At 40.0% G+C, this 14,413-nt stretch overlaps 1 protein-coding gene across 1 annotated transcript in view; it reads right to left on the minus strand.

Annotated features, from left to right (window-relative positions):
* Nucleotides 1–207: 207 nt before the first annotated feature.
* The window catches only part of FAM13A (family with sequence similarity 13 member A), a 333,262-nt gene continuing 319,056 nt past the window's right edge, over nt 208–14,413 (minus strand). The window contains exons 22-25 of the mRNA XM_047091509.1: nt 13,431–13,514; nt 7,930–8,126; nt 7,284–7,385; nt 208–4,829 (exon numbers count right to left, since the gene is read on the minus strand). Coding sequence (XP_046947465.1) covers nt 4,703–4,829; nt 7,284–7,385; nt 7,930–8,126; nt 13,431–13,514 — 510 coding nt within the window. The 3' untranslated portion in view covers nt 208–4,702. The remainder of the gene's footprint in view (nt 4,830–7,283; nt 7,386–7,929; nt 8,127–13,430; nt 13,515–14,413) is intronic.

Here is a 14,413-nt window from a genome sequence, read left to right on the forward strand (position 1 = left end):
TTACCTAGAACCATGGGCATGCCTAATTTGTAATGAGTTTGCTTCACCTTCCAGTGACCTCCCTGGAAACAGAATAACAAAAGCTTAATCCTCATGAAGCTTCTGGGGAGTTCAGGGAACAGCAGTGATTCCTTACCTTAAGGTCAGACCACACAGGCAGCTGTCATACACTCCTGATTTTGTCAAAAATCTCAGAACATTCACAGTTAAAAATATTTTATTTAAGTTTACACAAAATACAGTCATGTACAAAAATGTACATAACGTTTTTCATTCAGTTTACATTTTAAAAAAGGACAACTGTAATTTCAAATACTTTCTGCTTATATGTCGTGTAAACATTGTTCTGGGCCCATATTAGTAACTAAAATTGCATCTACTCTTGGAGATTTGCATGACGGTACGTATAGGTGCTTTCAGACTGAGAAAGAGATGTGCCAAACCCATTTCTCAAGACGCGAGCATGACCACAACAGGCTGGGTTCCAGGCAAAATGAGAGTCTCTAGAGACATAACTGCAGCTTCCCAGCCACATGAACTTGTAGGTGTACAGATTTCATTTTACAAACATTTTTGTGTACATCGGTAATTGACCCCAGCCTATGTACATCTATTATGAAGGATCGTGGTAGAAGAAGGCAGGCACCCACAGGGGCACACTCTGGATTCTGCAAAATGGCCAGTGCCCCAGTGCAGTGCCCGACATATAGATCATTCTTGTTTGGAGCGTGCCAGGTTGGCCACCATGCAAGGTGTGAGTGTGCACAATTTGAATGAACACTCGAAAATATGTTTAGCTAGTCTTACATCAAAACGTACTCTTGAGTACATTTTGAGGGTCAAGTGGAGAAAACATAAAAGAAGGGAATAAAAGAAAACAAAGCACACTGAGTTCTGCCACACACAATGTGCTTCAGAAGAAACACTGCTTCACATTTGAGTACAGTTTTGTCTCCCCCTGTTGACGTAACCAAGTGGATACTGAAAAGAACATCAAGGAGATGTTGATCATGAGGCAGAAACCACCTCTCTCCACCTAGGGGTGGGGGAAAAAAAAATCCAGGAAGCAGTGTGTCAGGAAGATTCTTCTTGAAATCAAAACAGAATTTAGACTACAACCAACTTTTCATAAAGCGGTTAATAGTTTATGGTACTCAAATACAAATATACCATCAAAAGTAGTAAGGTGTTACTGTTAAGAAAAGCGGTATCTTCATTATCAGATTAAGAATCTCTTAAAAAGTTCATCAACCAACTGGAATTTGATTTACCTTGTAAATCTGATCATTTCTGGATACTGGGCCCAATTCTGTCTGCTGGGAACTAAGAAGTTCCAGAAAGAACCAACCTAATTGGCACCACGACCGCCCCTTGTATAAACCTAAATATTCGGCTTATTAGGAATTCTAAGCTCAACCACATTAACAAATGCTCAGCCCCCAGGGGCTCCAAGACTGCTGGCCTCAGGACATCTCAGTGCAACATTTATGCTTCAAGCACAGCCCTGCGGCATTTGTCCAGAAATGCTACACCTGGGAGCAGGCACGCCCTGCAAGAACCTCTTCAGCCACCACGCAAGAATTGCATCAGAATGAGACAACGCAAAAATGACACCAATGTCACAAACAGAGATGTGGCTGAGTCCTGCCTAGGCAATAAATAATAACCTTTAGATTTCAAACTGTCAACGAAAGGGAAGAAATCTAATTTTTAGCTCTCAATGCATTCTTATAGCTAGCAATTCAAAAAAATTAGTTCCCCAGCTTGAAATTTGGTTTGGTCTTTGATGGAAATTTCCCCTGAATTGGGAGATCACTGAGATTGTGTGAGCTTTCTTCTACCAGTTTAAGACAAACATGCTGTCTGAAAAACTCAGCAGGCCCTGATCCTAAACCCTGCACAAACATGTCTGCAAAGTGAGATTTGAACTAAATGATGCAGAGATGAAATGCAGTCATGATACCGTACTGAATATAAACATCTATTTCAATGTTTACTCCAGACTGAACACGATAAGAAGCAAATGCGTGTGTGAAAATTACAAGCCTCTGCTATTTCTCATTCTTACAATCATACCATCAAGTTTATTCACGCTTTACCTTTACTTATCATTGCTATTAAATAACCCTTGACATTTGTTTTGTTGGCATGTGCTAATAAACACACACACATTCCCAAGAGAGCACAGGAAGAAACCCCAGTCCAGAGTATTCTGTATGAAGCCAATTAAGACACTGCCTCTAGGGCCATGAGACCCTGGGCTGCAGAAATGGTTGCTGTGGAAACAAATTTGCCTCAGCCTTTCTGGCAGAGCCAAAACCCACTGCCAGGTCTTCAAATAGGGTCTTGTGTAAACAGGGCTTTTCCGCCTTTAATGTGGGCGCCATTCTAGGAAGTATACAGATGAGAAATTACAAAGGAAAACACAACATTCCATGCACAATTTATTTGACTGTAACTTGGTGTTTTCTTTTATTCATCATACAAATTTGAATGGGGAGTCCTGGATAAGTCTTTTACTTAATTTACCTTTGGCAGAAACAACAGATTTCAAACATTTAGTAGCTTCTCATTTATATAGCATTTTTCTTTTAAAATTCTGTGTGTAGCATATTAGTATTTTCAAAACAATACTCTTCAACAGATGTGCTTTAAAGGTTAACTGGTAATGATTTGATTTATATTATAGCTTATTTAAGAGAATAATTACTTAAAAAGGACACACTAGACATGTATTTCCTTAAAAAATACGATTTTTGGTCATGTGAATGATTCATGTTCAGATTTCAAAAATAGAAAACATCCTAAAGTGCTTAATTTTATTTATAATATAACTCCTTGAAATTATAGTGATCTGTAATGTAAACAGTAGAGCAAAGAATACCAAACTATATATTCATGTACATTTAAATTTGTAGGAATATGTACCGTCTTTAAATGTGTGGATTAAAACAGGGCACTTCCAAACACAGCTCATGCTTCTCTATATGATTATTGTTAAGAGCAAACTTAAAGGTTTTCTTTTTCCCCACTCCCGACTTAAAATGATTTTCAACTGACACCTTCTACCTCACCTCAGCAATGGAAAACACTGCTATAAATCCAATCTGACCAGTTTCTCAAGAGCCCGTTTCGAAACTGACAACCGGTCTGTACAGAGTTTAGCGTTCTCTTTATTTTCTTCTTATTATCAAACAAAACAAAATGGTACCCTTTAAGAAAGCAACTCTCAAAACAGAGGAGGGCAGCCCTGCTCTCCTCTTCATCCTATGACTTGATCTTTAAAAGGCAGAGCCTGCTGAAGTGCCTTCTCTTGGCAACCAGTGGCTGGTGTGCAGACACTTGACCTCAACCTCACAAAGCATAAAGGTGGGCCTCGGACGGACAGGCAGAAACAGAATTCACTTTCCTCAGTGCAGATGCAGAAGGTTAAAAAGGAACAACAAATCACAAGGTGACATCAGCACAGCGAGAGATGAATGGTTTGGTGCTTTAAATTCCCTGGTCTTCCCCAAATGTCTAATATAGACAGCTTTGTGACACAGTCTTTGAAAAAAATTATAATCATAAGTGACCACACACCCTTATTTTCCTCTTTATACGTACATGATCTTGAAAATAGTGTGATTTAGATTCTGCCTTCAGCTGAGTTCTGAGGGCTACATTTACCCCTCAGGGGATTTTAGTGCAGGTTTACTTAAAAAAAAAAAATTAAACTCTGGTAAGTACTCAGAAGGTTTAGAACACAGGCTCGCTCTTTCTCTCTCTCATGATCCTCAACACTTAAGCTAAGAAGTAAGCAAGATCTTTTATGTTTGGTAAGAGTCAAATGAAACCGAGCCCCAAACAGGATGTCATAGCATGCTGGCCTTGCTCAGTGTTTGGTGTTAAAATCTGAGACTGATAAGTGCAATCCATGTTCAGGAAAGAATTTTCCAGGCTCTTCACCCTGTTGCCTGAATTAAAAATCAACATTAATAGAGCCACATTCCCTCCATCCTCTGCAGATGATCCAGTCCTAGTCAGGAAACAAAATGTTTCACCAGCTGAGGGAGTCTTAAAGAAACACACCATCAAATAGATGACTGCACTGCCATTTTGGGCAGGTACGGCTTCCGTCTTCCTGAGAACTGAAGGGGACACGATCCACACGGGTGGGGAAAGGCGCGGCTCTGTGGAAAGGTCACGAGAATGGCCGAGGCAGCAAACAGGGCTCCAGCACGTGTTCCCACTTTCCTGGGAAAGAGAACATGGACCTGCACAGCGAGTTCGTTCTCTAGAGGGAAGTCCTGAGCTTGTTTTCATCACAGTTAGACAGAGAATGGTCTCCTGTTTCTCAGTTATCCAGGGAAGAATAGTGTATATTCTCTGTAGATGAGTGTGTCTCAACGTAGTGATTCAGCACGGCCAACGTTAGTAAACCTTCCCCTGCAGTATCCACGTGCACCCGTGGGATCTTGACTGTTCCTTGCAAAAGTCTTAAGTCGGAGCAAGTTACCCTCTCCCATGCAGACAGCTGCTAAGGCAGGCGATGGAAGCTGGAGCTGATCCCAAAGGCCCGGAGGCAGTAGGGCTGTGTGCTCTGAGGTCCAGCTCCCACGCTGCCTTCCAGGTTTTGCAGAGATGCTATTTACCAGGGGAGGCGGGTAGCAAGTCCAGCCTGCACCTTCAGCCCCCTTAGTGCCGGCTGGGGCTGTGCCCCTTACATGGACTTGGAATCAGTGTCTCTCTTGCTGATGAGCACCTCCAAGAGCCTTAATTTTGCCTTTATGTGCTTATATTCATTGTATTCTTCAGCCATAGGAGTGCGGTCTTCCTTCTGGACACTTCTAACGGAAACAAAAGGAAAGGGGGCTGAGGATCGTTTAGATGATATTGCTTATCAGGTGAATTATCATCATGTAGAAACTCTGCAGTTATCAACCTGTAGAATCGGTGTTCCCAAGTGTCACTTGGTATCAAGACTGATGCTGGGCTTAGACAATCAGCGAAAGACAGCTTCCCCCAGAAGGCACCGTGCAACTGAGTTTTTGTAGTTAATCTGGCATCTTGCAGAATGATATGAAGGACTAAAAACCGAGAAATGTTTTCTCTCTGATGTTGGTGTATGAATTTGCATTAAGAGTCTCTGTAGACTGAAATCCTTTATTTATACTGTCTTTTCACTTTTATAGATTTCATCTAACGAACTATTAAGTTTCTAATTACCAACTGGGATACCCATAATTTACAGGTTTAAAAACACAGAGTTAATATCCTGATTATAAAATTAGTCTTGGAATTCAGCAATTGGATCACATAATACTAATAAAGCTTTACAGTTTACTAGGAATCTTATATGCATACCTTTTATATGTGCAAGTACTAACTGAGAGCTTATTGTAGGCCAGGAACTGTGCTAAGTACCCTGTGTCCATGATCTAATATAACCGTCACCAGAGCTTGATGAAATAGTGCTGCCGTCTACATTCTCAACCACTGAGCAATACAGCCCAGCTGCTTCTAATTTCACCTTGAAATGCACATGTCAAACATTCAAATACCAGGCTTCCTTTTCTTCTTAAAGAGAAAAACAGGGACGCCTGGGTGGCTCAGTCGGTTGAGCGACTGATTCTTGGTTTCGGCTCAGGTCATGATCTCAAGGTTTGTGAGTCTGAGCACCACATAAGGCTCTGTGCGGAGCCTGCTTAAGATTCTCTTTTTCCCTCTCTCTCTGCTCCCCGCCCCCCTCTTGCACTGTCTCAAAAAAAAAAAAATTAAAAAAAGAGAAAAATATAAGAAAGTAGATAGCATGGGGCTTATATAATTTTGCTCAATGAACTGAAAGTTCATTGATTCATGCCCTGCCATGTTCAAGAAAAGGGCTCTAGATGGCTTCTCAGCAGAAGGCAATGAAAGGAATAGCCATCTAAGAGTTGACTTCGCCCTGCTCTTTGAGGGGCTTCACTGTCCTCAGATATGAAATAATGGGTCCAGATTTAATGATATCTGAAGTCAGAGTTTTAAACCTGTATGATAATGCACCTGGCTGGCTCAGTTGGAAGAGCATGGGGGTCTCAGTCTCAGGGTCATGAGTTTGAGCCCAACACTGGGCGTAGAAATTACATACATACATACATAAAAACTTGTATGATTATTATAAATTCCCATTAACTATACTTGCTTAAAACCTGTGAAGTTTACATAATTTTATATAGCTCCTCAACAGGATATCTGCATTAAGTGACTATAATTACATGGAAAAAAAGATAAACAGACAAACCAAAAATATGTTCAGAAAGAAGAATGGAAAAAACATTAATTCTGGTTTATCATCAGTTATTATTTTGCATATTATTTATTTTGTCTGCTTGTCTATGTTTTCTAAATATCATACAATGCATGGAGAAAGAAAAACAAGTATTTATGTATAAAAATTCATAGATCCAAATCAGGGACGCTAAAAATACAAAATTTATATGATAAACTGAAATGACCTGGAATACATTTTAAATGCCAAAATTGACGTTTACAGTGCTTTTATTTCCAAACACTTTTGAGAAGGATGAAAGGGGACCTTTTAAAGGGAAACTATATTTATATTGCTTAAATAATTTGGATTAAAATAAAATCATTTTAAAATGTTAAAACTGAACTTCCATGTAAGAGAGGCAAATAAATCCATTCCCTGTCCTTCCCGGTCTCAGGCTGTGACCTGAGTAAGAGCTGTCTGTGGTCACTAGCAAACAGGGGATGCTATTCCTTAGCATAATGCTCTACAAGGCTGATTATAACATGTCTTGAAACTCACCAGAGGAAGGCATACTGTCAGTCTCATGGACTTACAGCTTCTTGTCTATTTTTCATTCAAACCTGACAACAATCACCTTTGCTTTTAAAATAAGCCTAAAAACATCAAGGTTTAGAATTGCCCTTTCCTTATTTCTCCTTCTAGTTTATGAAGACAAAACCAAACCCAAACCAAAAACCAGTGCTGTCAACTGGAAACTTAGCTTCAAGCTGCTCTTTTTAGATTAGAATTTGATGTGACAGGTTTTATAGATGTTAGCTGAATTTACATCAGTCTTGGATACTATTCAAGGAGCATTTCTTGCTGAAGGATCATACAAACCTCACCATCTCACCGTAAACTGCCAGGGGCCCTGGGCGCAAACCAAGGGACTAGGTTACAGAGAGGAGGCAGAGGGCTTCCCACCTTTGGAGCACTGCATAAATCTGACAGGAGCAAAAGAGGGGTGTGTGTGTGGAGGGGGAGAAGTGAGGGGAAAGGAAGCATGCACTACCTTCCATTTTGTCTGAAAAAATTGTCTTCAAAATCACGAAGTTTCTTTCGAATCCTTTTCTTTTGTTCTCTCATTTCCTGAAGATGTTCTAAGAGTTCCGGTCTGAGAGAGACAGAAAAATTTCAAGAAAATTGGGTTAAATTGGAATTGTTATAGATATAATGAATGTGCAATTTGACAGGGGTTGTGGAGAAGTGGGGGGAAGCATGGAAATGCAAAATCTATTAAGGGAGCTGAGGGTCAGCAGAAATGGTGGTTTCCTATCCCCTGAACCAGACAGAGCTCCCCGGACTCCCGCAAAGCTCCCGCTACTTATGAAGTCTTAGTGCCCATGGCACTTTATCACATTTTGTTTTGAAAGAAAGATCTGTGCTTGGTACATGTTAAATGATGAGTTGAAAAACACAGAACCACAGAGTGCCATTCTAGAGCCCCGATTGTTGAAGTTAAGATCTTGCATGCTGCCTCAAATAACGTGCAATGGAGAATAATACAAATGCTGAGCTGGAAGTAAAAGAAAAAAACTCACCATTCTATTTACACAGATGTACCCCAGGACAACTTATTTAAATACAAAGGATAAAATATTTAAAAATGGTATTCTCATCAACACATTTCAACACCACCATCAAAATGACATACATACATTGAAGCAGCATGGAGGTTTGAAAGCCCGGTGTCTTGGCTGCATTTTGATGGTATTTTATCATCCATTGGGGAAATAAACCCATCAGCATCATCTTCAAATTGGTCCAGGAAGCAACGTGCACTGAAATCAGTTTTCAGAGTGACTGTGAAGTCCGGCTTTGTGTTGCTGTCATCTTCTGAGCCCTCATCTTCTTCCTGGAGATGTAAAACAACCCCAATAAAAATCTGGTTACTTTTCCTGGCACTCTTTCATTGTAAGTATCGTGTAACGACCATTTAATTATCCAGACAGCATATAGTTTCTTCTGTATCTACATTTAGCAACACATATGCACATTATCAATACATAAAATATATAACTGAGCATCTATATGAACACAATAAATAACACAAACACTAAACACAGCCACTCAGTAGGGGGAAAAACTATAAAACTATAAAAACTAGTGTACTGCACAATTAACACTTGTCAAGAGGATATGAAGGAACCACCATTGTAATTTATACCATAAATCAACTGCAGTTAAAAAAATCTAAAAATCCCCAGCTCTGTGATAACACATAACAAAATCCACCACCAGCAGTCAGTGCATTAAGGATTCCTTTAGTTGTGGACCTCAGAAAATGTGTTTTTTATTAAGCTATGAACATCTTGAGAAATTAAACAATACAGCCTTTCTGTTTAACAGTTGAGATTAAAACATATTTTGTGGTTGCTTGATGCACACAATTTTAAGAAAGTTTTGAAAAGATCAAACCATTTATGTTCTCATCATTGGGGTCATAAACTCAAGTATTTTTTTCAAGGAGCTTCCAAGGGACGCGGCTGTATTTTTTAGCATCCAAGATTCTCAGAAAAGCATGATATTCTCTGTCTGTCTTGGCAATGCAATTAGAAAAACAATGAAGTCAAATCACAGCTTCTTAGTGCCAATTTAAAGCTATGTAAATCTAAGGATGAAATGATATCAGTCTAAGTGAAAGATTTTAAAAGAAGTAATTTACTGCCAAAATGTACAGTCAGACCAGAAGAGGATATCCTAAGATCTGAAAAATTTAAAAAGTGGTTAAGAGCACAGATATGTGAACAATAGCAAGTACAACATCGGCAGTTCGAGTTGAACCAGGTGACTTCAGTGCAATCCAGCAAATTAATCGCAGGAGGTGGGGGTAGTTACCATTGGTGGTCAAAGTATGCAAACTGCCAGGGGTGGATTTCCTTACCATAAAGTTTGGTATGTTTCTAATACTGCCTCTGAGGAGAAATAATGTGAATAAACAAATAAACAGGAAACACAAAAACAAAAAAAGGACTATTGCACAACTATGATGAAAGTACTGCTCTGAAGGCACGAAGATAAAACTGGTCAAAACTAGGTAGCTCTCTCAGATTCCCTTCTGCTGTGACGTCAAATCTTCAATCTATTTGCTTAGAGATTGCTTAGAAGTAAATGCCTCATTATTAATTTTTAAAAATTGAAATTATTAAAGAAGATTTTAAATTTATAGTGTCAAAGTGACTTTAAAACTAATAATTTTAAAGTTTCTCTTTTTTTGTGAAAGGAAGTTAACAATTCCCACCTATGTAGTTTTTAGAATTAACGGAGATAACGTATGGACCTCGCAAGCTACATGGGGCACAGAGGCAGTGCAGATCAACCTCCTGCCCCCATCCCCTGCTCTCCTGGATGAGGAAGGACCAGGTGGAACTACTGGACAGAAAACTCCACTGAGGCGAGGATTTGGGCCTGTCTGTTCACTGCTGTTCCTAGAGCCTAGCCAATGCCTGCATATCATAGGTGCTTAATTAATGTCTGTCAAACAGTCTAGTAATTCAGTTTTAAAAGAAAAATACAAATTACTGGAGGAGAGTATAGCCTTGTAGCCCAAGGAAGGTAAGAAATAAAAGTCAGGTGTTTTGGCCTAATCAATTACATCCCAAGGCCCTAAGAGAACTTAAAAAGGTGAGAACGTGTCTTGCACACAGTGGGAACTCAAAGCATTTAAAGAGGAAGCTGAATAGATCTATTCTCAGTAAAGCTGTGAAAATCATAGGTGGAAAAAAAAGAAATGATAAACCTAGATCTTCAAATTATAAGACCATAGGGTCCTTGCGCACATTGGGTAGATTCTAGAAGTTATCAATACTAGATAACATCTGAACGACTGAAAAAGAATCCATGATCAACAGTGACCCCTTTAGGAAAACCATTTTTCCTTTATTGACAGGATTGGCATAATATTTGGATTTCAATAATTAATGAGGTGAGATGATCTACAAAAGAAGAGCTGATTGTGAAAATTGATGCAGGGTGATGATGCAGGGTGGCATGAATCTGGAGGGAAGTCTATAACAGGTCCTTTGCCGGACCCAGCCTTACTCAGTATTTATCAATCACTTGGATAAAGACGCAAAAGGCATATTCACAGAATGCATAGAGAATACAAAGTAGGGAGAGATATCTGATATGTTGGAATAAAATGTCTAGATTTAATCAGTTTCACAAGGCTGGTATATAGAAGTGTGATAAGTAACTAATTGAAAAAATTCAAGGTGGTACAATTTAGGTTAGAAAATAAAAGATGGACACGTAAATGACAAGCAATCCAAGGAAAAGCAAGCTGGGGACTGCATAAATCAGCAGTGAGATAGGGCCGTGGGCAGTGGTTCTCAACTGGGGGTCATTTTGACCCTAGTGGACCTTTGGCAAGGTCTGGAGACATTTTGGGAAGGGGGTGGAAGTAGTGCACGACTGGCATCTGGTGGATGGAGGCCCCAACGACAAGTTATCTGGCCCCAAAAGTCTGCAGTGTGGAAGCTGAATGCACATGCCCCAGAAAGAGTACAGCGAATTCACAATACATTGACGGTCATGTAGGCATAGAATTGTAGGACGAACGGCCCTGGCTGTCCAGATAAAGATCAGGATCAGTCCTTGCTCCACTGTCTTGCTGGCTAAATCATATCTAAAATAATGTTCAGTTCTGGGTATCAGTGAGTCCAAGGGCTCTAGGTAAACTGGTATGTGTGTATACAGCAGAACCGGTGGGTGGCTGGGAGGTGACCCATATCACATGAGGAACAGGAAGAAGAACTTGGAGAAAAAACTTCCATAGGCTGTGGGTGAGAGCAGACAGGGGAGGTGACAGTAAAGCATGAAGGGCTCTCAAAGAAGAAGCAGTTATGCTCATTCCATATTGTTCCAGAAGGCAACACTAAGCCTATTAAGTAGAAAGTCATACATTAATAATAAGAATATTATAATTTTAAGTCATTTTTATAGTTATCAAAGTTATTATATTCTGAAATTTCACATTATATAATTATTATTTTTTAGTATTTCAATAATGATAATTATAAAACTAACACTATAAAATCACTTTTTAGCTAATATTGGAGCTTAGCCCATGGAATGAGTGACCTTACTTCTCCATTGTTGTAAACTTTTCAAGATTCAGGATGGAATCACTTCTTAGAGATAGTGTCTCTATTCTGTCAGAGAAATTTTAAATGAAATTCTTATGTTGGGAAGGAGAACTGACTAGACTATCTCTAGGATTTTTGGGCTAGAAGATGTTGGGCTCCAGAACTTGAGCTGGCTCTTTGTCATACACAGCTGGTTTCCTACCATTTAAAACCAGGGGTGGTTTTTAAGGAAACCACATCGATACAATCTTCTGATCTGCACCCATATCAAATTCTAAATTATATCAGAATTGTCAAGAATTAGTACAATCCAAACACATGCTAATAATTTGGGCCAGTTGGAACAAAATGAACTGAAAGACAACACTATTTACAAAAGCAATGTAAGCATTGCAAAATTATCTGAAATTCTGACCACCACATGGGCCAGGAGAAGAGCCATGGCCAAATTATACTTGTGAAAAAGATAAACTAAGCCAAACAAGAAGATTTGGGAGACCGTCATCATTGATATATCTTCCATTCGTTTAGTGAGGCAATTATTAACTGTCATATTTTTGATGTATTAAAGAACACATTTTTATCTAGTAACAGTTCTGTGGTGTGCTTCTAAGAGAATTTCTAATTTTCATACACACAACTGCCCAAATTTCTTCAGTGATGGTGATTTCATTCTTGTGTGAAATTACCAGACAAAAGTTATCTTCTTTCATCAACATCAAATCTTATTGTAAGAAAATAGCTCCAGTTTTTAAAATATAATATAGCATATTTGCCTAAATTTTATGTTTAGAGCATTTTCATAAAACAAGGTCTATTTAAAATAATATGAATAGTGAGCACAATCATTGCCTAATACCTTCAAATTAGGTCCATGAAGTATTTAATTAAGGCCCCCAAGAAGTAAGAAAAGGAATAGAATAAATAAGAGAGAAGATGGTGTAACTTCTGGTACCTTCTTTCTGTCATAATGATGAGGACCAGGTAAGACAATGGAGCAGTTCTCAACTGGTGTCCCTCTTGGGAACGAGGCCCTCATATTCTGTAATAACCTTTCCTGACTACAGTAAATAAATGACCACCTCAGGCCTGGAACTTTCACAGAAATATGACAAGTGAAACTCCTGAAACTCACTTCTGCTTTGGGTTTGACATTCCTTTCCATCTTAAACAATTGCTAAAATACAATCACGGATTTAAAAAAACAAAAACAAAAACAAAACTGAATCTGACTTTTCATCTCTAGAGCCCTGTAGAAGGCAGTTCAGTTCGTTCCAGTTATCTGGAAACAAAACCAGGAAAGAGGCTGATCCTGGTCCAGGCCAGTTGGGTCCCTACAGAGATGTACAGACCCGCGAGCACAGAGTGTACTCCCTCTCCAGCAAAAGCGGCCGCTGAAGACAAGGATTACCTGCATAAACTCCATAATTACTATGGGGGCAGAAAACAGAGCATATACTCCAGTGACTGCTGGCAATCGTACTATATTCCCAGATCAAGAGCAGATTATACAATCAGCCCCGAGGACTAAATGTGTTTGGGGAAAGTAAAAAAGAAGGAAGAGTGGGTGAAAGTGTGCCAGCAAGCTGTCAAAGACAAGGAAGATATCGGTCTATAAAACGATAGATTTTGTTGCATGCTATATGTATTGCCCCAGTTGATTTTGGGTTTTCTAGTAACTCAGTAAATAAGATTTCTGTGGAAGTTACCCAATGAGTTAATTAAAAAGGATTCTGGAATACAGAAAATCCATTCCAAAGGGAGGAAAAACAAAACTAAAAAATATTGTGAGCCCGCCCCCCCCCCAAATCCCCGAAAAGCAAAATAAAAACAAAACAAACAACAAATAAGACACCAAAACAAGCAGGGGAATGAGATGCAATAAAGGAAATCAGCTCGACCACAGTATCAGTAAGAGATCACAGGCGGTTCCGGGCACTACTGATTTTGAGGGCACACTACAGGAAGCCACCACCGAGGGCCCAAGCATGACCTCACTGCGTCCACAAGAGGAAGGGAGGCCAGGAAAGCGATGCAGATTCAGCACGAGGTGAGCAGCGGGAGGTCCTCACCTTTATTTCCTTGAAGAAGGAAGCAGTTTCGCCCTCAATAATTGGCTGCAGCAAAGGGCTTCTCCGCTTGCTGGAGGGGGATCCCTGCGACAGGCGGTGACAGTTGGTTACACTGCGAACCCCTCTCCCTTTCCCGCCAGGCCTCTGCTTCCTCTGAATCACTAGGGTTTATTACTGCCTTCGAATTATATACTCTAAACCCTCCCCACCAAAAATTCCCAGGAAAACCAGAAACAACCAAAGTTCTCGTCCAAGTTGGTGCTTTGCTCCAGAGCCCACAACCCAAACCAAGGAGGCCACGTTAGAGCAAGAATAGCATGTGAGTATGTGAACTGAACGCAGAGCAAACCTGAGGAGGAATGTGTGCTGCCTGATCGCAATAGGTACAGGAACCCTAGAACTGTTACAAGCTTCAAGTAGAACAACATAGGCCCCTCAGGTGATTCAAAGGTTGTGTGACTTCCCTGTTGTACACTCACCTTATTTAGGGACACTTACTTAGGGCCACTAAGGGCTCCTAACTGGAGAATGAAAGAACTCCTTAGACTTAATCCTTTCACTGGTTAGTATACTAATTTATTCCACAAAAGATTCCTAGAAAAGTAGCTTTCTTCTTTTTTTTTTTTTTTTAAATTTTTTTTTTTTCAACGTTTTTATTTATTTTTGGGACAGAGAGAGACAGAGCATGAACGGGGGAGGGGCAGAGAGAGAGGGAGACACAGAATCGGAAACAGGCTCCAGGCTCCGAGCCATCAGCCCAGAGCCTGACGCGGGGCTCGAACTCACGGACCGCAAGATCGTGACCTGGCTGAAGTCGGACGCTTAACCGACTGCGCCACCCAGGCGCCCCAAAAGTAGCTTTCTTCTAATGTACCTGCCTAAAGTCTCTGGAACCTCATTCCTATGAACAAGTACACTGTCAGAAGAAATACAAAGATCATATCTCAGGCTTAGAAATAAACAAGGAGGGTGGGCGCCTGGGT

Source organism: Lynx rufus, unplaced genomic scaffold (genome assembly GCF_022079265.1).
Source record: "Lynx rufus isolate CCGP_SWC_20201006 ecotype Redwood Valley unplaced genomic scaffold, mLynRuf1.p SCAF_3, whole genome shotgun sequence".
NCBI lineage: Eukaryota > Metazoa > Chordata > Mammalia > Carnivora > Felidae > Lynx > Lynx rufus.